Source organism: Pinus tabuliformis, chromosome 5_2 (assembly GCF_031772625.1).
Source record: "Pinus tabuliformis cultivar Carrire ecotype Pingquan chromosome 5_2, CPIR1, whole genome shotgun sequence".
Taxonomy (NCBI): Eukaryota; Viridiplantae; Streptophyta; class Pinopsida; order Pinales; family Pinaceae; genus Pinus; species Pinus tabuliformis.
This window is the reverse complement of record NC_142306.1, coordinates 485041387-485067949: the sequence shown is the minus strand read 5'-3', so window position 1 is coordinate 485067949 and position 26563 is coordinate 485041387. Positions and strand designations below refer to the sequence as shown.

General features: G+C 34.9%; 1 protein-coding gene across 1 annotated transcript; it reads right to left on the bottom strand.

Moving 5' to 3' along the window:
* Positions 1–932: 932 nt before the first annotated feature.
* LOC149159796 (uncharacterized) lies at positions 933–1911 on the bottom strand. The gene has a single exon (XM_089433561.1). It carries the CDS (start codon positions 1795–1797, stop codon positions 1210–1212), a length of 588 nt encoding a protein of 195 aa, XP_089289687.1. The 5' UTR covers positions 1798–1911; the 3' UTR covers positions 933–1209.
* Positions 1912–26563: the final 24652 nt, after the last annotated feature.

Below are 26563 nucleotides of genomic sequence, written 5' to 3'. Positions count from 1 at the left end.
TTAAAATATTAAATCTAATTTTTCAAAAAGTTTATTTACTTGTTTGACTAGTCTCCAACAACTAGTTTTTAATGTTAGTTTTTATCAACGAACCCTGGGCAGTGATGCATCCTTACTATTTATCCATGAAAATTCTATGGTTTCTCTCACCTTGTCCTGAAGATGAACCACATTAGTTAAAGGTCAACCAAATCCTAATGATGTGATTAATCCGAAAAACTTCTTTCTATAATATAGATCACAAAAGTCTCAAATCTAGCATTTGTTATTATTATATTTTCTCATCAATATTGTTTATCTTTACTTTAAATATTGTGTCTATATTAAAAAATATATAAATATAAATATAATTGAGAGCTATATTTTCAAAAAAATATTTTTTAAATAATATAAAATAATTGTTTTAATAAATATCTTTTTTATATTATTAAAAAAATATTTTATTATTTATTATTATTATATTTTCAATTTAAACTTTATATTTTTTCTATATAAGATAAAAAAATTTAGTCATATTTTATATTTTAATTGAAATAAGGGTAGTTCAATTGCAATTTTCCCAACGTATTACTTTATAATCATCCTAATTTGAAAAATTTATTATTTTATATTATATATAATTTGCATGGATTTGTGGGACTTAATTTGATGCATCAGTTGATTTTGTTATTAGTTTCTCTCAGTTTGACAGGAACATAATTTGATTCCTGGATTGAAGTACATACTTTCCCATTTACTCGTTGAGAATTGTGTAAGGCTGTGGAGAGGCAGTATCCTTGGTCCCCTTGATGCTTGGATTTAAGTAATATTAGATAATTTAGCGTTAGAGATGGCATGATTGTATCGAGCATAGCTCATATTTATCTTTTCTTCTTCAATCACATATTTCCACATTAATATATCATTCTATATAGCTTTACTGCATTCAACCGTTTCGATAAGCTACTGTTACGTTATTATTATAAGAAATCAACCAGTGGCTGCAGCGACTGTTCAGTCATGGATACAATACACCATGGCCACACAATACACTCTAGATATCTCAAATCTGGATCTGATGAACTATAAAGAGAAATGATCAGTTTATCCAGAGATGAAGGAAATGCTAAAGAGATGCCATGGCCTATTTATTTATTTAGTACCATAGATTCAACACCATGCAAATGATAATAACGGTTTTACGCATACTATTTTAGTTTTTTTATAAATTTAATATCCGCCACCAGAAGCTCCCTCATTGCTGCCATCATTTCCAGAGCCATAACCGGAACCAGAGCCAGAACCGTGACCGTAACCAGAACCGGAACCGGAACCAGAACCGTAGCCCGAACCAGTACCAGAGCCACTACCGTAGCCCCTGCCGCTGCCAGAACCACTTCCATAACCACTACCCGAACCCGAGCCGCTACCCGCGCCGTAGCCATTGCCGTTGCCATTACCAGCTCCGTAACCGCTACCCGAACCGTAGCCACTTCCGGAACCACGACCCTGTCCCCCTCCGTTGCCTGCCCCTGAGCCAGCATAAGACCCAGCGCCGGAGCCAGCTCCAGAACCGGAACCTGAGCCAGCGGCGGAACCGGCCCCGGAACCAGAGCCAGAGCCGGAGCCAGAACCAGAACCGCTACCACTCGCGCTACCGCCACCCAAACCCAAGCCTGCACCAACGCCGACGCCGAGACCCAAACCTCCTCCGAGGTCGAGGCCCAGGTCGCTTCGTGCAATACGGCTCTCAACGGCGGCACAAGCAAACAGAAGCCCGGCCATGGCGGCAAAGATTAAGACTTTTTGCTTCGACATTGCTTCGCAAATTCTCACCACCCCTTTCCTTCTCCTTAGTTCAAAGTATATGCAACCTAAGTCGTAAAGGCAAGATTCTACTCCGAAAATTTTCTTTGTGAATTCTGCAACAGCAAGAAGGCTTTTATAGCGTTAGTGGCCGACTCAAACAAGTTCATTTCTGATACGTGGCGAGTTCTGAAAGTCAGGAGGCTGGCCTCTGATAAAGCCGACCCTGGTACAGTATAAGTGCTCCATAAATTCCTGAATGTGGATGCCCACATTAGAGTGCGCATCCGTGTCAGATTCAAGGATCACTGATAAATTCTTATCATCATTAGCCAACTCCACCAGGAGCCATTTAATGGCCTGTCCAGCATCATCCATCGTCGCAATGGCAAGTGCCATGATGTGTACAGGGTGTAGGGTTTAATCATTATCTCATAGGGTTGGATATCATCCTGTTCTGCCCTGATGTATCTTGGGTGCACGTTTTAGTATTAAAAATGTTAATTAACATTTGAACTTGGGGGGCGAGGGGGGCGGAGAGGGGGCAAAAGTGAAAGGTAAACATTATAAAATATGATACAATATAGTAAAAAAAATATTAATAAAATTTGGAATGATTTTTGCAGGAGATTGATGTAAAATTGCATTTTTTAAATTAGGAATTTATTGTGCATGAAATGCATCTGCATGCAGTTTCATTTAGGTTTTTTTTTTTTTTTTTTTGTGATAAATTTAATTACCAGTTTAGATTTATTTAATCTTAAATTTGACATGAGTTTAGAGGGATAAAAGGTTTTCAAGTATAAACTGTTTTTAGAATGCAAAATATAATGTGTAAATAAACTAATATTGAAATAAATAGTTAACATAGATATTTAAATAATATATTTAAATACATATTCAAATAGTATATTTAAATATTAAGTTGAAATATTTTTTTTTAAATATTTTACTCTCACATTTTTTTGACTTCTAATTTTTTTACATGAAATTATTATTATTATCCAATTTTAAGGTCATTGCCAAGTTATACACCAAATTGGTTTATGAGACCCCCTTGTTTGTGGGACAAGGGACCCATCTCCGCGTAGTGATTTGACTGTGAACCTCTACCCACCTCTTGTTTTGAACCTCTTACCTAATAAGAAGAAACACATGCTCTTAGCCATTAGGTCTACTCAAGTTGTATTAGTCATATGAACAATTAACTAAACATAGTTGAACATATATAACATATTTATTTTTGTTTTTTATTATAACTGACTTTACTTTTCTATTTAAAAAGTAGTTTATTTTTAATTTTAATAAACCTAGTATCAACTCCATGTAAAATGAGCATGTGAGCTCAATAAGCATATGTTAATTTTGATAGTTATTAATAATTAAACTTTTTATTAAAATATAATAGCAATTCAAGAAAAAAGATAAACTAATGTTAAAAAATAAAGATTTGTATTTTCAATTTCATTAAATAGCTTTTTATGATAATATAATTTTTATTATAATTTTGATTAATAATTTATGCAAATTAATTTTAATGTAATTTTATTAAATATAATATTAACTTAATAAATATTTATATAAAATTCAATAGTATTAATTTATAGCAAAATTGTAATAATTATTATAACTAGTAATATTCAAAGAAGTTTAATGGTTAAGAGCATGTGTTTCCTCCTAAAAGATTACAGGTTCAAAACCAAAGGGGATAGAGCATGTATGCCTGTGACCTTAATTATTATTATTATTATTATCACTGTGAATTTAAAGTAGTAAGTATTCTTCAATATACATGTTATTATATCTGGAAAAGATTCAACAAGATTTCTATATATATTCACTTATATATAACTAAATATTAGATATAAATTGAAGAAAAATTTGGCAAGTAGAAATAAAATTGATAAGGAACATAATTAAATGCTTCAAAACCCCTAGGTATTTGGTAAAAGTTCTTTTATGTATCACAACCAATTATCCTTACGAACATAATTGTTTTAATAACCATAATTAATTAAGTCTATTTTCATAAGAAAATACGTTAAAAAATTTTCAAGTCTAAAAAAACCTAGAATATTCCAAAATTAAATTATTGTAAAAACCTACTTATAAATAAACTTTCTCTAACTCATTTAGACCTGTTTCCTTCCTGCATCATCATCTTACTATTTGATTTAATAATCAAATTTGCGAAAGTTCGATGGATGAACTAAAACAATATTCACAAAGAAAAATAATAATTCACCTTTTTCTGGATAAGGAGGCCAGCACGACCAACTGTAAAGTATATTACAGACACTGTTTAAGCATAACACTTCCGTAAGGAAAGGCTGAAAGAGCAGAAATGGGCGGTGGTGGAGAGCTGACAAAGCTAAGGAAAATAAGAATAAGAGAAGTTATTTAATCTGTAGTGGGACTGCAAAGCTGTGCTGTTTTTCAATGCTGCCACATTGCTTTCAACGTGCACGCGAAATTGTTTTCAAGCTTACTGTTATCTTACTGATAACATTGCCGACATACCACCACCTGTACTTTCAGCCCGATTGCTGGCGTGGGCGTCTGTCATACTCTCTTAATTTTGTTACGAACTGGAATATTGATGACATCATTCGTATATGTGCTCTTCTAATATCTATTTGTGATCTGTTATTGGTGTTTGATTTCGCCTGTGAACTGCAAATTGAGCGGAATTACTCGACATTTGTGAAAGTTTTGGTGACATGAAATATACCCATTCTGCACCACAAGTTCTCTCAATGTGCTCTTTGCAATTATTGCAAATTTGAGGCCACCGATCATAGAATACTATATTCGGATAGTGGATGAAACGTGCAAATATGTAGGATTCATTAAACTTATCGCTTTTTCGGGTCTCTTTTCCACTTGAAGAATCCAACCTCCACAAACGAGTTCATGCGTTTGTTGGAAACACTGCAATTTTTTTGGGCCTGAAAGTGGTCATGGAAATAATCATAACACAAGAATCGAACGTCCATAAACGAGTTAAAGTTTTAGTTGGAAACGTTGCCATTTTTTTAGGCCTCAAAGTGGCCATGGAAATAATCATACCACAAGAATCCAACCTCCATAAACGAGTTCATGTTTAGTTGAAAACGCCGCCATTTTTTTATGGGCCTGCAAACGGCCATGGAAATAACCATACCATTAGAAAGTGAAAATAATTACATCAGAAGAAGAGCATTCTTGTTGAACTAAATGTTAATTGTTTTTTAAAAGAGGGAATGAAAACAATTATAATAGAAAAGCCGTGTTCCTAGTTTTATGTAGAGGAGGTTTGAGAGATTAAGGGATGAACAAGTACAGTTATATAAATTAAATGGGTTATAGATATCTATTTATTATAATTACTATAAACATTTAGTTATTCATACATTTTATATTGTTAAAATTATAAAAATTAATTAAAGTATAATTTTATATACTCTAATATAGCAAAGATTAGAACGAATTCTCATGAGCTCCAGAGTGAAATAGGTCGTTGGGCAGTTCCTAAAACCCATGGACGGAAAGGATCTGCCATATATGTAAGAATAGGAACATCGAGGATGAAAACCACTTCCTCTTAGAGTGCCCCGCGTATAACCACATTAGATCTCAGTTTCACAATCTTTGTTACAATACTGACCTTCCTAGCCTTTTACAATGTCAAAATTATAGTGAGCTCGGGAGGCTTCTCTCCAAGCTTTTTGAGCATAGGAATAAAATCTTAAATCAAAATAGATAATTTGTTTCTTTAGGTCTGATAGACCATTATTTGGTCTCAGCGGACGTTAACCATCATCATCATCATCATTAAAATATTAAAATATTATTATTATTAATTATAAAAAAAATTAATATATAAGTTAAATATATATGAACATGTAATAAAAATTTTATTCTTAGTGATTCACTTTAACTTTATCATAGAGATTCTTAGTTGTAAATAGACTTTGTTACAATTTTATCAATACCACATGCCCAAAAAACCATAACTCATTTCATATAACACTTGTTGATAGGACAATTTTTTTTAATTAAAAAGGGCAAAAATTGCATAACTACTTTGGAGATAAATCTCAACCTTTAATTTGTTAAAAGAAATAGAATATTCCAAAATATTTGAGGTTAAATTCCTATCATCCACCTAACAATTAGTTATAATTAAATGAAAATTTTAGAATCGGTATTCCAAAATAAACATGCCTTTTGATGTAACTATGAAAATTTTCAAATATAGAATACTTACTAAATATAGAATACTTACTAATATCTTTTAGCAAGATAATATTACTTCTTTTCTTGAAACTATAAGATATTTAAAACTTAAAAAATAAGGTAATATTTGTTAGGAAAACCCTAATCCTTCGGTATTTGTGTAAGAGTTTGTTTGGTATTTAGTTAATCATGCTTTGTAATTCTCGAGACCTATTAATTTTCAAGAGTGTTATGAAATGGATAAATTCGAATATAATGATTTTATTTATGGGTGAGGCACCTTGTCATAAAATTACTAAAATCCAATATGACTTCCTTTTTCATAGGTGAGGAAGTAGTCAAATATACTTGGATCCAACTAAATAGTAAATTTTGACCTTTTAAATGACCATTAGTCAAACTTCGATCATATATCCTTGACCATATGTCTAAATCTAAAGAAATAATTTAATTTGCTAATTTATATAGACAACACTAAAAGCCTAATTTTAGAAAATCAATTTGTAGCTCGACTAAGAAGTTGTCTTTCCAAGTGTCATGCAAAAGAATTAATAGCGCAACCAATCCTTGGTATGATAACAAGCATGAAATAGTTGAAAAGCCATTAGAGATGCTCCTAAGTATTTATTAAAACTCAATAAGATAAATACATACAAAGCCATTATTAAAATGGAAAAAAAGACAGTATATTAATAGAAATAAAGAGCATCTCTTAATGCTACCTAAGCTTGATTCTAAGCATTTTTGGGAGCAATTTCTTATTTGTAGAGATAAAGAAATTAATATGATTCCCTTGAAGGAATGGAATTATTACTTTAAAAATATTCATGAATACCCTAATTCCATGGACATCATTCCAAACATTCTTATCAAGGATGAAGTTTATTTTATAAAGAACACAAAATTTGGCATTAAGAAACTTGAAAATGAGAATTCTTGGGACATTGAGGGCTACCAAATTTAGATTTTTAAACTTCAAGGACCTATCATCCCTCATAAACATATGTTCCTCAATTTAGCAGTCAACATGGACTTCCCTAAACCTTGGATGCAAAGCTTCATTGTACTTATTTTTGAAAGTAAGAATAAAAAGAAGTCCCTCTCAAACCATTATGATTAGCTATGTTATCCAGTTTTTAAAGAATTATTTTGGAAGTAAAGATTAGCATATGGTTGAAAAACCATGAAAAGAGAGTTAAAATCTAAGCTAGTTTTAGGAGGTATAATTTAATTGTGGACCACCATATTACTCTTAGGATCATTAGAGAGGAATGTCACCGTAATAAAACTAATATCCTTTGGTTTTTTGTTGGCTTTAGAAAGACTTTCGATATTGCAAATAGTTCCAACCTTTGGAATAGAATGGTAGAGGTTAAAGTTCCCCTTCAGTTGAGGACTTTTGCTATTGCAGTAAGATTATGTGAGAATATTATTGCTAAGTTTAGGAACAATAAGGCATGGTATGAAGAAATTAGCTACCATATTAGAGTGAAGCAAGACTATTTGTTGTCTCCTATCATTTACGGATATACATTGACAACTTAGAAAAAAAATTCGAAGAAATAGGTTGTGTCAACTCCATTCTTGATGGTATAGTCATCAATCATCTTCTTTATTGATCTAAAAATGTGGAAAAATGACTTTGGGTTCTTTAAAATGTGTTCGAGTGTGTTTGCATGAATTAATTCACCAATTTAGTGTTTAAGTGTGCACACACACACACACACATGAAGAACTTATGGGAAAATGCAGAAATGAGAAGAGAACACAGATAGAAAAGATCACAACCAAATTTGATAACAGAGTTCGTCTAGTGTGGACTACGTCTCTGGGCCCTATTCTCCAAGTTGGGAGGTTTCTTCTATTATAGTTTAGATGCTAAGAAATAAAAACTTTGTTACATCAAAAAATATTCAATCTGCTATAAGGAGCCCATAGATTCCAACTAAGGTAGTGCTATTAATAAACCACTTATCCCCCTTCTTATTACCCAACAACTAGGCTCAAACTCACTGTCTACAAATTGAACTTGATTACAAAATCCTACAAAAGTACATAAATGTACATTAAAACTTCCCCTTACTAGCTCCAATATCTTTTTCTCAACCCCAGGAACTTGTTGCAAAAGACAACACTAAAAAAGGTTGGGTATTTCTCCTCCAAATGGCCTCCAAAGTTTAGCTATCTCGTTGGTCTACATGCTCTCGACAATGAATAAAAACTCTTAACTCTATCAAATTGTCAATATTGAATCATTTTGGCACAATATATATAAATTTTACAATTTAAAAATTTGGTAGCCAACCACCCCAGGGTTAGACCTGCTGATGTGGCACTAGACATAACAAATATAACAAAATAGGTCAGCAACCGAATATCATTACCACATATATCCTAACCATATTATATGATCTACCTTTAGAATACCAAACATAATCTAAAGGTCCAATCATAGGTTATACGGTGGCAATATCATTGAAAAATTATATAATATGGTATTTGTTATAATATATTATATATTATATAAATATAGTGTATAATGTTTTGCATTGGTTGTATGGCATTTGACCATGATGCCGATGGGTTGGTTATATTTTGTGGTTCCAGTATATGAGTTGTCGGTCTTCAAGTTTAGTAGAGATTTCATATATGGCAGGCTCCACTCCGCCCCGATCATTTTACCATATATCAACAACCAAAATTTAAATATTAACCACTCTATCATTGTAACAAATCCATGGTATGGACCAATAGTAAATCATTGGAGTTATTGTTGCCAGATCCACCTATGTCTAACACCACCTCCCACATTTACCCACTTTCACTAGCCTGTCTGGGTAAACATGAGGGGAGGGATACTATGACATGACTCAACTCCCTGAGTACACTTAAGGAAGTGGAATTGACAAACCAAAACTTTAATAACCTTCCTTAGGAGCTACAAGATCCCCAGGAGTTGATCCACCACTCCAGGTGCCCAAACCGTGAGCCAACTTGACTTTTTAGTGACCTAGACTCGCAATTTCTTGCAGGAAAAGGAAACCAGTGACTGTAAACCTCCAGTCACATGGATGACCCTACCTCTCAGCAATTGCAGTCTAAATTACCCAGTTTTGTGCATGCGACCTAGACATCTAAGCCACTTTTTCAGGGCTAGAACCCATACCTCTACCCAAAACTTGATAGAACTTTCTAGAATGATAAGTGGCATAAGGAAAAATCATTTAACACAAAAATTAGGCAAGGAATTGACCTAACCGGGTCTAACCATGTCAGTCATTCCGTCAAACACATAGTGAACATGAAATCTACATGTCATGAATGCAGATCTAAACAAAGACATCTGATACTTATCTAATAATAAAAAATAAGGTCTAATTCCCTCTCATAATAGCTTCCATAACATCTATTAGGTAATGGATTCAATAAACAATCATTTTCTAAACAAACATGATAAGGGACATGACTAGAATTTTCCATAAAATCATGCTTATAACCAACATATAACGAGATTAATAACAATGATAGAATAGCCATCAAAGCCACATTATAACAAGTACATTTACTCATAAAATACAAGAGGAACCTAGCTCTTATTAACATATGAAAAAGCCAACCAGGTTAGGGACTTCCACGTACCACCCAACTATAGATTGGGTTGTACTAAATATTTCTTTCAGTCAATCACCCCCATGCCATATTGTAAGCATGAATGTGGGATCTCGTGGGATAAAAAAATCCATAAACAACAAAGGGAATCCATAGGTTAAACTACCTCCACCCTCACACTACCGTGATCTCACCTAAACCAGTCCCGAGATCACAAAACCAACCCAAGCTTGGATGGCTCAGAATTCCTTCACCATCCCTTGAGGAATTTTCCAGTCTCCACCCACTTGTTAAGGGATTCTTGGAGAAGACCATCTCCACCCACAACCCTTGGGATTTTCCTGAGACCACCACACCCAGATCAAAAACCTTGCAGCAATCCAAAGCTCAACCAAGAATGAATCCCATCACACCATGGTTATCCAAGAATGGAAAGGAAAGGATGAAACCACCGTCAAACTAGGAAAAATCCATGCCAATGACAAAAAATTAAACAAATACACACATGTATGTACCATGCATGCCAAAACTAGCTAGGAAATCATAAATGCAACCTGTTATCTACAAGTATTCTCGTTGAAGCTGGTTGATCCAACTTTCCCTTACTTGATCCTTGATTTTCATTAATTTCTCATCCTTCCTTTTTTTCCTTTTCCTTCCTTTTGTTTCTTTGTCCTTCCTTTCATTGATTGCTTGCTTCCCTCTCTTGGTGCTCTTCTCCTCTCTGAAACCAATTCCAAAACCAAACTGACAAAAGGCTGACAAAAACCATGAACTAATCCTTAGAATCCTTTTTATTATTATTGCCTCTAATTTCTTCTTTTTTCCTCTATTTCCTTCATTTTACTCCTCACATGCAACCTTTGACCTTTCATCTCCCTTTTCTCCTAATTTCCTTTATTTTCATAAATAAAATGCCAATAATGCCTTTTTTCCTTTTCAAAGACTTTTCCAATTTCCCTTAGTGATAATAAACAGCAAGTGATGCCCATTAGGATGGTTTTCCGAACATTAAGCTTGGAATATGTGTCTCATAACCTTGGTCTTATTTTGCCTTTATTAACTTTATTACATGAAATTTTAACCTAGGGTTGTTACAGACCCTTCCCCTTTAGGGGTGCACTATCCTCGGTGTTCTATGACACCTATAACCAACAAAACTGTTGAAAACCAAAACATACTACCCATGGAGCTTTATAACTTAGCTCGATGTAGTATTTACAATGAACAACCCACTCGAAAGTGAAACCATCATGAAAAACATAACAACATGACAACCATACCACTTATTGGAGCTTTATAACAAAATCCATTTTGTATTTACAATAGAAACCATACATAAAACTGTACATATACCAAAACTCATTTGTCTCCATCGACAAATAATGAAGGATACATATCCCACATTTGATCAAACATCTTCCATGTAGCTTCATTGGGCTCAAAGTGCTTCCACTGCACTTTAACTTGCTCGATTTCTCTGTTCCAGAGCATGAGTTGTTTCCGTTTCAATATGAACTAAGGTTCCAATTAGAATTCTCCTTCTACCTCCACCTGAAATATAAACCAATCAATCACATGATCAACATATTTTACATATATTTTGTAGGCCATTGGTCCAATCCTCTCAAGGATCTCAAAAGGCCCGCAATACCAAGGTACCTAGTTAGCACATGAACCAATCCTCAAGGATCTCCTCTTGGGCTTGATGTGCAAGTACACATGTTCCCCAACATGAAGCTCCTCAAATGACTTGTGTTGATCTGCATAACTCTTTTGTCTCTCATGTGTTGTCTCATTTCATGTTCCATCTCTGCCAACATGTGTGGTCCTATAAGTACCGTGTTCACTGGATCACTCTAGCCAATGCGAGTGTTACAACTCCACCCATAGAGTGCCTCAAATGGACTCATCCTCAATGACTCCTGATAACCATTGTTGTAAGAATATTCAACCAATGGAAGATACTCCTCCCAACTCCTTTGCTAGTGCTTGACATAAATCCTTAACATATCCTCCAGTATCCTATTGACCTTCTCTATATGTTCATATGTATACAGATGATAAGTTTTATTGAAGGCCAAATCTATACCCAAACCTGCAAATAACTCCTTCCAAAACCTAAAAGTAAGCTTCACATATCTGTCTGACACAATCCTCTTTGGAACATCGAGCAACCTCATGATCTCCCTAATAAATACATGTGCTACCTCACTAGCTAAATAAATAGTATTTAATGGAATGAAGTGAGCTACATTGCTCAACCTATCAACCACAATCATGATGGAATCATGTTGCTTTGATGTCCTCAGAAAACCTGTGATGAAATCCATGGAAATGACCTCCCATTTCCACTCTGAAATCAAAATAGGTTGTAGCAAACCAACAGAGTGCTTATACTCAGCTTTTACGTGTTCAAAGTTCAAGAATCTAGTGACAAAGTCCATTACTTCCTTAGTCTTCATCAAATCATCAAATCTTAGTCCTTGAATTTCGCTCGCTTGATATTTAGCTTCGTACATGTGCGCCATAACTGATTGTCCAAGAGTTTGACTTGAATGATGTGTTGAACCTCTAAAATTCCACTTGTGGCTATTAGGTGGATCCCCATCTTGGAAACATTTGACAACTATGGATATTCCCTTGTTGGTTTATAACACATGGAATCCTATAAAACCTTTGAATTAGTTGCTGAATGTTAGAGGAGCTGCAGAAATTGCACAATTCAGTAGCTTATGTCTAATCAAAGCATTTTTATAAAGAAAAATGTATATATTTGAGATAATAATGTAACTTTACCTTATTAGTGTATTTTCATGGCTTAGATAACTCTTAACTCATAATAGAGGTGTAATGATATGAGAATGAGGGAAAAAATTGTTAAAAATGAAAGATACATTGTCAAAAAGAAGAAAATTTTGGAGGCTCAACATTGATCACTAACAATTCTTCCCAATAACATGTATGGAGTTCCAATAACAACTCCACTAATAAATACCATTTCTCCTCGAACTATCCTATAGGTACCATTTTCACACATCATTTTTACATGTACATCGATCATCTTGCTTACAAAAATCAATGTTTTGGCCAATCATGGGATGTATAGAACACTTAAGAGTGTTTTAATCCTTCCACCCATGAGATTAAAATTGAATTTTCCTTATATTATTATTATGTATTTCGAGTCATCTTCTTGGAAAACATCACTACCATCATATATTTCGTACTTGTAAAACCACTCCCTATGAGGAATCATATGAAAGGTAGCATCTAAGTTGAATAACCATGCCTCATGATCTACATGTGTGCTTGAAGAAGCCAACTACACATCCCCTCCTTCATCTAAGGAGTTTTTTGCTTCTATATGATGAGCATCTCATATCCCCTTCCAATATTAGAAATTTTGGATTTATAGTCTTTTTTGCAATGCCCTGGAAATTTAGATCTTCCTCTAGATTTAGACCTCTAACTTGAGGACTTGTTTTTATTTATATTATGGGATATTCATCCTATAGACAAGGCATCTATGTTCTGACTTTCCATATTTTTCCATCTCGTCTCTTCTAATAAAAGGATGAGACTATGTCATTAAAACATAAAGTATTTTCATTACTACCAATGGAAACAACCAAGATTATCCCAAACAACTGACAGGAAACAAAAAAAACTAATTAATTTATCTTCATCTAAAATCTTAATATCAATAGATAATAACTAACTTACCACAATATTGAAGGTGCTTAAATGCTCTATAACCAAGTCTCCATCCTTCATCCTCAAGTTATACAACTTTTTTCCATAGGAATAATTTTTTCACTGGGGACTTAAACATATACAACACCACTAACTTGTTCCATAAATCCTTTGTTGTATATTCCCTTGAAACATTTAGTAATATTGAATCTAAGAGACAAGATTGTATTTTTATCTTTTCCTTTTGACCCAACATGGCCCAATCCTCTAATGAAATTTTTATCAGTGCAAAACCCAAATTCAAAACAATCCACTTATCTTTCTCCCCCAACAACTATTCCATTTTGAGCTTCCAAAGCTCAAAACATTTCCCATTGAAATTTCTCAATCTCTATCTTTGAATATCTTGCCATTTTTTTCACCACAAAAATCAATTCTACGAATCTCTGATTCTAATAGTGTTTATCATAGGCCTAAGGCAAACCCCTTAGCTACAAAGGAATCCCCTTCAAGCCAAAATTATTTTGATACCAAATGTAGGTTTTAACCCTATACAATTAATTGATTCAAACAAATTAATAATAAAACAAAAAAGATGCAATGGAAAATACACACATTAACACAGATATGGCTCAATAAACCACCAATCCATTTACCATGGATTAGAATACAAATGTAGTTCATTAGCTGAAACTACAAAACCATAGAAAAAAGTATCATGTACCATAAAAATTCTAAGGGAGAAAATTGTGTGCTAAGAACTACCAAAAAATGGATGCAAAAAATCCCCCCCCCCCCCACGCGAAAAAAAATATCAACGGAGCTTCACCCCCCATTGTAACCTCCTCTCTACACTTGATGCAATATACATCACATGGGGACGATCGTGCAAACAATATAAGACATAATCAATAGAGATATAATAGATTAATATGTATTTTGTCTTATAAAAGGCTTTTAGTCTTTTGCAATAGTTTTTTTGATGGGATATTGTTTCAAATATCTTCACAAAGTTATTTCTAAAGATTAGGGAACACCAAATATGTAAATTTCTATGATTTGGAAAATTAACTTATTCTTTGTTTTTCTTACATGACTAATGTGGATGTGTTAGCTAAGATATCATATTAAGCTTCTCTAATCCCATTAAAATATAACATCGTTAATTACTTTCTCAATATAATAAATTTGTTCTAACCTTAGTCTCACTCAATAATATAAATTTTGAAATCTAATAATGTAGATCAATATTATCTCCATACACGATAATGTATCGAAAGGAACTAAATCCCTTAAGGTGTAGACCTTTCATCAAGTTCTTTCAATCTAAATAATCTTTTCACCTACAAAAAATTTAATCCCTCTCTACTTATGAGAAATTCATAATTAATATAGGTCTACATTGGTTTATTACACACACACATCATGTGTCAACTCCATGTTGGGGCACATACATAATTAATTGTCTCTATCATATTAAGGAACACACCACTAAAATATTTTAATGATAAGAATGTTATTATTTTCAATTTGTTTATATATTGAAATATTTTATTTATGACCAACATTAAAATATATTCTTTAATATTGTGTCAACATGTGTTTTCTATAGCCCAACATAGGGGGGAGTGTAATTCCTTATGTGGTAAATGACATGTGGCATTTAAAGATCTATTAATTTATATTACAATGTCCATTTTAAGTAATACAATTTTATATCGACTTCACACCCATACACACATACATACATATCTAGAGAGACACAGATAGAGAGAGACTACTTTAAATATTTGAGAGTCTGATGTGTATTTCTCTTAATGCTTAGTATTGAGTTGACATGTGTCATTTAAAATATTATTGATAACAAAAAAAAATATTTCAATATGTGTTTTCTTTGGTCTAACACAAGGGGAGTATAATTCCTTATGTCGTAAATGACGTGGTATTTAAAGATATTTTAATTTATATTACAATATCCATTTTAAGTAATACAATTTTATATCAACTTCACACCCATACACAAATACATACGTATCTAGAGAGACAACGATAGAGAGAGACTTTACTTTAAATATTCGAGAGATGTGTATTTATCTTAATGCTTAGTATTGATTTGACCCGTATCATTTAAAATATTATTGATAAAAAAAATATTTCAATATGGCCATATATATATATATATATATATATATATATATATTGTCAATTAAATACATTATTAATCAATAAAAAAAGTACAACATAATAATCCTGAAATGGCTTCTAACAACCCTAGTAAAAAATCCATGTAAAAATTATATTCCTCCATAGGGACGACAGGATTAGGGAGCGTGCAAAGATCCACAACCACCCTCGAGACTCTGCAGACCTACAGAGCCATGGCTCAGGAGGGGGCCGTGAAAAGGAAACATCTTTACAACCTGAGCTAGCTGCATTTCGTGACCTAGTTGCAGCATGCAACAAACGAACATCAACCGAAAACTAGCGAAAATTTGTTAAAAAAATGAAATCCATCCCCACAGTTGCTCTACCGATTGAAGAACCCTGCAAAGTGGTCCTAAACCTAGCTAAATGAGGGCTTATTGGCCAATTCACAAGCTTATGGCCCTCGCCTAAAACGGTAGATGCATGGGTACAAAGGACTTGTGATCCCTAGTCAAAGAAGGAATAAAAAGCCATTTCATTGGCAAAGGCTTCTTCGTATTTGTATTTGAAGCAGCAGAAGACAGGAATCTCATTTTCAGAAACGACCCGTATTTCATGGGGCCTCAAGTCTCTATTTGAATCAATGGACTCCATATTTTGACCTGAATCAAGATGTGCCCTCGGCTGTTCTAGTCTAGGTGCGATAACGCCATCTACCTTTGCACTGCTGGAACCCTAAATCTTTAGAAACCATAGGCAACAAGCTATGAAAATACATCGATCGAGCAGAAAGAAGAGAACAATACTCCTACCTAAGAATTTGTGTAGAAGTAGACTTGGAGGAAGGCCTCCATAAAGCCATTAAACTCACAGTGGTTGAATGGACACGCATACAAGTGCTAGACTATGAGCAAATTCCATTTTAATGTTGGCATTGCCATGGTTATGGGAATTTTTCCAAGCACTATAAAAAGAAAGAAGAGGATGAAACGGAGAAGGAGAAAGGAGATCAATGGACTCAGGTTCAGAAATCAGGACCAACTAAGCAGAGCAACAGGAACAAAGGGAAAGTTGTCTCCACTGGGAAGGTTCATCCGCCTGAAACCCAAGCAGAAGGAAACTCAGTCCCACCAATAGCAGACATATCAACAAATCCCTTTGAAGTTCTCAGCACACCAGAAAAACTCTAAGATCCAGCAGATAACGAGGCCGAACAACAAGCTAAAAACATGGAAGAAGTCAAAAAGCAAGAGGAATCAGTCCCACTCCAAACCCCAAAAGATGGATCTAGCACCCCTTCCTATGCAGAAATGACAAGAAAGAAGACCACTGAGATATTGTGATCCTCAGAAGATGAATCATTTGAGAGGACCTTGAAAAGAGTGGGGAGGAAATCTCACAAAGAGGCCAGAGAAGAAGAAGTAGAGAGACAAAAAATGCAAGGTAGCTAGGCCACTATAGAGATGTCTATCGACAAAAATACTAGAACCAGGCCTCCTACGGGAGGTGTTTCCCCAACCCCCACCAGTAAATAATGCGATTAATCTCTTGGAACTACAGAGGACTGGGGAACTTGTCAAAAGTTGAAGCAGTCAAGAGCCTAATAAAATCATAAATACCCGAGATCCTCATGCTCCAAGAGGCTAAAATAGAAGGTGAAGCCCTTCTGGAGCTCAGCAAAGAAAAGTGGAAAACAAAAATAGGGAAATTTGTTAGTGCTAGAGGTACATGCAGTAGATTAGCCACTCTTCGAGAGGCTGATAAATTCCATCTGGAGAGTTCCTTTCAGATGCAACACTAGATTTACTGGGAACTCCGACATCTACCAAGTAAGATAAACATTGCACTCTTTAATCTCTATGTACCTATCCTCTATGTAGAAAATGAACAATGTTGGCAAACTCTATCTGATTTTTTGGAAGCATAATCCATCAATAACATAATTATTGCCGAAGACTTCAACCTAATCTTAGAACCAAAGGAAAAAAGAGGAGGAACCAGCAACAGGGATCGCTTCCTCCCCTTATTTGAAAATTTGATTCAACAATAGGATTTAATCGATTTCAAGCCATAAAAAGGGCTATACACATGGACAAACAACAGAATAGGGGAGGAACATATTTCATCAAGGCTGGATAGATTCCTTCTCCAAAGTTCATTCCTCTCCGAGAAGATCATTATCTCCACAAAAATTCTGCCTAAGTGGAAATTTGACCATAAACCCATCCTCATTCTGCTGGAAAAAGAAGAAAACCTGGAACTAATCCCCTTCCGGTTCAACCCACTATGGGAAAACAGAGAAGGGTTTCTGGAAACATTGAATAAAACTTGGTCCAACCACGTTCTTGGATCACCCAGATATGTTTGGGAGAAAAAGATAAAAGCCACCAAAACAGCCCTGAAGCAATGGATGAAAAATCCCACAGGCTCTCCCACTTCCCTTCAAAAATAGAGCACAAAGTAGCTATTGGATCTCCAAATGGGCCTGGAGATACAATACATAACTAGAGAAAAAGTTCATAGAGAGCAAGAACACCAAATGAGTACGCTTCAGACTTTTAGAGAAGAGGAAGAATATTTGAGGCTCAAGTCATGCAACCTATGGCTTGTGTCTGGAGACAAAAATACAACCTTCTTCCATAAGCAAATTTGAACCCGCCTTTCTAGATACCACATATCCGAAATCACCCTACTTGATGGATCTGTTCTCAATGACTCAACTACAATAAAAGAGGCTGCAACCTCTCATTTTCAATAGTTATTTAAAGAATAAGGGGAGGAGGATGAGGAGGAAGAACATGACTTCCTCAAGCACATTCCAAGGATGGTCAATGAAGAGGACAATTTAACACTCCTGACGCCATTCATTGAAGAAGAAATTAGCAATGTCATTTGGAAGATGGAACCAGACAAAGCCCCAGGACCTGATGGATTCTCAATACACTTCTATAGACTCTACTGGGACATCATCGAGGCTGATTTGTTTTGAATGATCAAAGGTTTCCTTCGAAAAGCCAAAGTGGTAGGAAGCATAAACTCCACCTTCCTAGCCCTAATTCCAAAAGAAGCCAATCCGGAGACTCTCGACAAGTTCAGACCAATCTCGATTTGAAATGCATCCTACAAAATACTCTCTAAGTTACTTGCAAATAGAATAAAGCCTCTACTGGAAAAACTCATCTTTCCGAATCAAGGAAGGTTTTTCAAAGGTAGGCATATCTTGGACAATGTGATACTAGTGCAGGAAATCATCCATTCCCTCCATCAACACAAAGTACAAGGTATGCTCATCAAACTAGATATGGCGAATGCCTTCAATAGAGTAAGCCACTCCTTCCTCCTCCGTGTACTTTCTACATTTGGTTTCAGTTCTCAATTTGTAAAATTGATTAGGGCATGCATTAGAGAACCCTGGGTTGCCCCTCTAGTAAATGGTAGGTCGGAAAACTACTTCAAAGCTCCGAGGGGAATCAGACAAGACTTCCTCTGTCCCCCTTCTTGTATATTTTGATGGCGGACTCTCTAAGCCGAAATCTCTTAGATGAGAAGCTCAATGGGACACTTCCTAACATTAGGGTGATACTCGAAACAAACCCAATCAATCATGCCTTGTTTGTCGATGACTCTATTCTTATACAAGGAGCCTACATTAAAATTTCAAGAGCCTTCAGTGGAGTTATCCAAATCTTCTACAGAGTCTTAGGAGCTATGGTCAACAAGAAAAAAAGTGTAGTGTACAGCTGGTCTGCAAACCAGCAATCTATACTCAGGATAGCCCAAGCCTTGGGTTTCATCGTTTATGACTTATGGGATAAATTCAAGTATCTTGGTCTGCCTTTAACCTTTGGTACCACAAAGGCCCCTCATTGGATGGAAATCATCAGCGAAATCAATGCAAAAATGATTGCTTGGGGTGGTCAGTGGCTTACCACATCCGGAAAGCTCACTCTGGTCAAGTTAGTTCTCTCATCCTTGCCTATATACCAGGCTTCATTCCTTTTAGCTCCAAAAATGATCACCAAACAGTTAGAAAAGTTGATTCAAAATTTTCTATGGCAAGGAGGAAAGGGGAACCAAAAAAAATACCATATTGTAAGTTGGGACATAGTGAAAAGACCAATATCTAAAGGTGGTCTTCAGGTAAGAGATCCTGCACTGGCCAATTTTGAAATGGGAGGAAAGATCCTCTGGAAAATATTCTCAAACCAAAGACACCCTGTAAGTCAAGTTCTAATTAAAAAATATCTACATAAGCTCACAATAAAGAATAAGGAAGAAGGAGTCTTCCACAAAGGAACCACACTAGGAAGTTGTGCAGCCATGGCTGGAATTTCTTCAAAGATCAGCTCTACATAATTCCAGGAAATGGGAAAAGAATTAGACAGTGGGAGGACAAGATCATGGGTCTTCATCCCCTAAATATTTCTTTGGAAATATCAAACTTGCAAAATTGGCTCATCCAAAAAGGTATCCACAAACTTGCTGACATATGCACATGGGACTCAGAAGGGAACTGGAGTAATTGGGCCCTCTGTCACCCCCCTGATTGGATGCTCCCTCAACTCCACCAAATATTAGCAAAACTCACTGGTCTTGGACCAGTGCATCTCCATCTGAGGTACAAGTGGGGCTAGGGGAAGACCGAAGCTTATTGAGCTCGATTGGGCTTTGCAGCTCTTCAAGAACAACAACAACAAATCCATACTACAAAGCTTTGGCAGCATATTTGGGACCCATTTGGACTCCCAAAAATCAACTTCTCTTGCTAGAATCTAATGCACAAAAGGACCCTCACAGGGGAAAGCTTAGAGAAAATAGGAATCTTTGGACCACACAAATGCCCTCTCTACTGCAAGGACTAGGAAATTATCGATCATTTTTTCATAAACTTCCCCTTTTCTCAAGAGGTCTGGAAGCAAGCAATTATGGGACTCAATGCCCAAATCCCTCAACAAACCTCAGTTGTTAGTCTTTTCTCAACTTGGAAAGAACGTTATCCTCACTCTTTTAATAACAAATCAATATGGATTAAAATCTAGAATGCAATCCCAAAATATATCTGCTGGGGAATCTGGTTGGCTAGGAATGAAGCCATCTTCAACAACAGACTACAATCCTCCAACACAGTGACTGCCAAGGCCAAAGATTTGATGTTGGAAACTTTTGAAAATAGACCTCACAACTCAGACAATACCCTCCTCCCTGAAGAGCTTAGTTGACTAGGGGATTCCTAGAGACGGGCAAGTATAAAAAAGAAAATTTCCTTGCCCAGCCACAATCCAGAGTGGCACCTACAGATATCCGAGGAGGACTTTAAAAAATGGTGGAAAATTCAGGGAAAAGTCACGATTTTCTTCGACGGAGCCTCCAAAGGAAACTGAGGGATATCAAGGGTAGGAGGAATAACTTACTCCACAGATGGACAAAAATAGGACAACTTCAATTGGGGCCTAGATCAGAGCACCAACAACTAGGAAGAGATCCTCAAAATGCTCAAAGTGTGCTAGCTAGCTCAGAGGAACAGAGGGAAAAATATTCAAATCATCAAGGATTCTAAAATCCTGATTAAAACCCTCATCACGAGCGACCAACTTAACAACTCTTCTCTAAACAAGACCCTTGAAAAAGTAAGAAAGGTTATACAAAGCTTCACATCATGCTCATACTACCATGTCCTACGATCTCTTAACAAGGAAGCTGATAGAATAACTAACAAAGGATGTCTTCTAGCTCAATGTATGCTTATAAAGAACGATGAAGAAGCTAAAAGGCAACCGATCCCTTAACATGCAAGGAGAGTTGGTCAAGGGCAAAATGTCGTAGAACATAGGCTGATATAGGTTGACTTTCCCTGACGAGAGAGAGAGGGTAACTCCTCGCTGGTCTTTCTTCCCGCGGAGTAGCCAGGTAATTGGTCTTCATTATGGGACATCAGTTTTTGGTTGTTTAGCATGGAACAGAACTGATTTCATTCGGAGGAAGGTTATGAAAGGTGCGATGTGTAGGATCTGGGCGGGAGATCATCCAACGATCATCGAGTGCTTGAAAAGAAGGAGAGTTAATGACGAGTCGAGTGGTAAGCGGTATACATTGCACCGCTTTAGGTCCCTGGGCAGCATTTCATGAATTGGACGCGATGTACCTCAGGGTCTGACGCATGGCAAGGAAAAACTGCTCTTATCGTGCACTCTTGAGGTGTTAAGCGCCGGACAGAGTAGGAAGCGATAAGCGTCGGATCTGGGCGGGGCTTGATTTGATGGCTATCGTGCGGTGGGCATTGAGGGGTCTTAACCTTGATGTGGGGTCAAGCACGAAGGAGGATTGGAATCTCGGAGGTGGGGAGGTTAAGGGCCGGACAAGGAGGGTCACAATATGTGTCGGATCTGAGCAGGGGTTGATCTGACCGCCATCAGGCATTGCAAGTGGACGGGAGTTAATTACACTGGGAGTGGTAAGCGGTTTCCATCGCGCTGCTCCTGGCTGCTGGGTTGTTTCGAATGAAATGAACATGATTCCACTCAGGGTCTAACGTGTGGTAGGTCAAAACCACCCATATCACGTGCCCCTCAGGAATTAATGGTTGGTCAGTGAAGGATGCCAAATGCGTCGGATTTGGGCAGAGGAAGATCTGACGATCTTTACGCGTATATTAAGGCAGGGTCTTAACCTTTTTGTGGGGCTGGGTTTGGATGAGAAGCTCGATATTGGAGGTGGGGACAGGGTATATATTAAAACAGTTTAATATATGCGGGTTTCAACTTAAGTAAATATGGAATTATCTTAAGTCAGGAAAATTTCAAAGCAATGAAGGATAGCAGATTGGTCACTCCGATGCCATCAAAAAACCATAGAAATCTAAGACATGATAAAAGCGTCAAAAGCAATAGCTCTTCTCTGATACTATTTCCAGAATATGAGGTCTCTATAAAGACAAAAATCTTACAACTGAATGTAATCGAGGTTGTTTTGCCATGGCCAACCTCTTCTTATGAATAAAACTTAACCGCTTTTGTTAAAAAAAAAAAAAAAAATCCACCTAAAAAGTTAAGAAAGACAAAATATATTAGACCAACATCATGGGTCATGTATTCCAAGTTGAATCACGGGAAAAACATCCTAGTGGGTGTTCATTTTGGTTATTATGGCTAAAGGAATTTGGCAAAGGAAATGACAAAGGCTTTGGAAAGGGAAAATGACATTTTTTTGGCACATTTATTTATGAAAATAATGGAAATTAGGAGAAAAGGAAGGTGAAAGGTCACATGTTTCATGTGAGGAGCAAATTGAAGGAAAATAATGGAAAATGAAGAAAATAGAAGCCTCATTGATAAAAAGGCTTCTGAGTATCAGTTGGCAAGATTTTGCTCAAACTTGGTCAGTGTAACATTTTTTCAGTTCAGTTTTGGAGCTCTCTCATCATTCTCTCTTTCTCTCTCACTCTTGGACACTTAGGGTTTTCTTGGAGCAATTTGGCATTGGATCAAGAAAGGTAAAGAAGGCAAGAGGAAGGAAGGAGCAAGCAAGGAAGAGTAGGATCAAGCAGCTACAAGAGGATTCTTTGTAAGTATCGATTTGCATTTCTGATTTCCAACAATGTAAACTTTGAAATGGGAACTGATATTGTTACCCGTTTTGTAGAGATAGCAAAAAAATGACCCGATTTTGAAAAGGGGTGATGCAGAACACACGTTTTTTTAGAGCATAGTTTTTGGCACTTTAATTTTTTTTATGTACATTGCGTTTTAAAATGGTAGTGATTTTCATGCTAATTTAAAAAAGTGGTTATTCTGCATCAGACCCTTTTTTTAAAAGACCTATTTTTTGACTTTAAATTTTCTAATGTATGAAATGTAAATAATTATTTTGTAAATTTAATAATTTTGGAAGTGGTCTTCTTCTTCATATTTTCTTGTTTTTATTTTTATTTTCATTTTTTTGTAGTGAGGTTTTTATTGATTTGCATATTTAAAGAAGGTCTATATTTTGCATTTTCGATATTCTACATATTTATACATCATTAATTAAATTTCCAATTCACATGAAATGATTGTCTCTAAAGAACAAATGTAAAAATATATATAAAAAAAACAAAAAAATGTTAAAAAAAATTATCTCATAAACCATAAAAGAATTTGGAAAAAAACAAAATTATATATATATAAAAGTAAAAATTGAGAAATTAAAAAAAAAAAAAAAACATTAGCAAAAACTAGGAGAAAAAAATTTAAAAACAAACTAGTGTAAAAAAAATAGAAAATTAACGAAAAAATTAAAAGAAACTAGTAAAATTAATATTAAAAAAAAACATAAAATGTTAAAAAAAAATTATCTCATAAACCATAAAAGAATTTGGAAAAAAAAAATAGAACAAAACAAAACAATATATGTGTGTGTGTGTGTGTGTAAAAATAGAGAAATTAAAAAAAAAAAATGGAAAAGAAAAATAATAAAATATAATAAAATAAAAAAATAAAATAAAATAAATTAAAAAATAAATAAATTAAAATTAAAATTAAAAAATAAAATTAAAAATAAATAAAAATAAAAATAAATAAATAAATAAATAATAATAAATAAATAATAATAATAATAAATCAACGAAAAAAATTAAAAAACTAGTAAAATTAATATTAAAAAAAACAAAAATAAATTCAAATTATAAAAGGAAAAACCAAAAAAATGCATATTTTTTATTTTAAAAAAATTAATCATTTTTTATTAAACATACATATTTTATTTAAAAAATAAATAAATAAATAATTTTTTTAAACAATCATTTTTTTATTAAAAAAAAAATTATAAATTTTTTAAAACAATTTTTATTTTTATTTTTATTTTTTTTTAATTTAAAAATACACATTATTAAACTACGTTTTTTTTTAAAAGAAAAAGGAAAAAAAAGAGCCCTACATTTAGTATTTAAAAATAAATAAATAAAATAAAATAAAATTTACATTTTTTTTAACAATCTTTTTTTATTAAAAAAAAAATCTATTTTTTTTTTTTTAAACAATCTATAAATTTCTTTTTTTTAACAATTTTTTTATTAATTTAAAATTACAAATCATAAAGAATATTTTAATTTTTTTTAAACAAATTTAATTTTTTAATTTTAAAAATTTAAAAATTATTAAAAAAAAAAAAAAATTAAAGTTCGTATTGTTTTTTTTTTATTTTTTATTAAAAAAATGATAATAATTTATGGTGGCCCTCCCCCATAAATTCGTTTTTTTTTTTTTTTACATTTTTATGATTGATTTTTTTCTTTTTCGTTTTTTATTTCTATTTTATGTTTTGTTTTTAACATACATACATACATATATATATTAAGTTTTTCGGGGTCATAATAAAATATTTTACACCATTTTTTTTTTCCTTAAGGAAAAAATCGTAATTTTATTCATGTTGATAAAATTACATTTTGTAGATGCTTGAAGCATATGCATATGGCTGTTCCTGTAATAACAGGCAGCATTACAAAATTAAGAACACAGAGTAATAAAAGACTGTTCCCGTAATGACAGGAATACAACGGAATTAAAATATTGTGTCTTCAGGCCTATATTTTTCTTCCTTTTTTCTTCTCCACTTTACGCCAGACTCCAGTGTTGGCAGTGGGGTCAATAATGGCAAGTTGATTTTCCTCTATGTGCCCAGGTTGTTCCTTATCCGAGTCCGATCCTTCGGGGCTGTGTGCTCGTTTGGCACCGCTGATTTCCAGCTGTAATTCTTGATGCCGTACCATGCTATTTGGCTCTATTTTGGGCTCTTCAGTGTCTTCTTCTTGCATTTTTTCCTGTGTCCTGTATATGTCTGTGGGCTCCGTGTTTAGTGCCTCCTCCTCCAGTGGTTCGGTGTGCTGCCAACCTTTTGGCTTTTTCTGTTGTTTCTTATTACCTTTAGGCTCCTTAGAGGTCAGTGGGCATGCATATTGTAGGTGCCCTATCTGTAAACAGCTGCGACATCTGAATGTCGTGTTCTCATAGTCTAGTTGTTACACCCACAGTGAATTATTGAAATTCAAAGTGATGTGATCTGGAAGTCCTTGACTTAGATCCACCTCTACACATATTCTGGCATATGTGAAAATTCCCCGATTGGCTCTGTCTTTGTCTATTTTGAGATGTTTTCCTAAGGAATTCCCAATGGTTGTTAAAGCTTTCCGATGCCAAAAATGCAGTGGTAGGTTGTGCAGCCTAACCCAAACTGGCATTGTCGATACTACCATGGTATTGGCGTCGAAATCCAAGAACCAGGGTGTGAGGAAGAGGCCAGCATTGCGCCAAAACCAAGGCCCCTGATTAATGATATTGTCTCTTTCCAGCTCTGTGTTGAATCTGACTATAAAAAAACCTTTAGGGCATAGATATATTTCACAATTGGATGTCCATGATGTATAAATCCATTGATGCAGTGCATCAGCTTTGGGCCAATAACCGTTAAATCTGCATATAACAGCGTTATGAGTTAAATCTGAGTATAGATCTGTTACCTCCGGCATTGATACCGTAAGCATGGGTGCTTCTGGCTTTTGTTCCACGATATAGGGTCCTGGAAGCTCTGGTGTGGAGGCTGGTTTGTGTTGCATTGGTTCCTTTCCTTTGACTACATCGCGGAAGGAGCCTGTATTTTTTGAGCTGGTTCCCTTGCATCCACCGCGGAGTCTCAGATTGAGGATGATGGTTGAATCTTTATCAACTCCATATTGCTGGAGGGTATGTTGGTCCTGCATACAGAATCCTGAGAATAAGAGACTTTGGTATGCTGCCGGAATCCCCAGTTTGATATGGATCTGTTTTTTTAAGTCCAGAACCTCCATCCCTTCCTTGATTTGTACACAACAATGTCTTCCTTCTATCGATCTGATAAATATTTGTTTCAGATCTGACGATTCAGCCTTATTCAAGCCCTGATTTTCGTGATTGTTCTCCAGGTCTGGTGCATCGGAGAAGGGCTTTCTTTCTCTTGTTTGCAGTATTCCAGATGCAACTGGTGCGGCTCCAGTGACCATGTCCATGCCCCTCTTTATTGTTTTGTTTTCCAGATCTGGTGTTTGGAAAGCAGCTTTGGGGATTTTTTGTTGTTCCTCTGCACTGTGTGGCTTTCCATC

Excerpts from the sequence above, each read along its gene's own strand:
- LOC149159796 (XM_089433561.1), bottom strand. The coding sequence starts at position 1,797 with ATGTCGAAGCAAAAAGTCTTAATCTTTGCCGCCATGGCCGGGCTTCTG.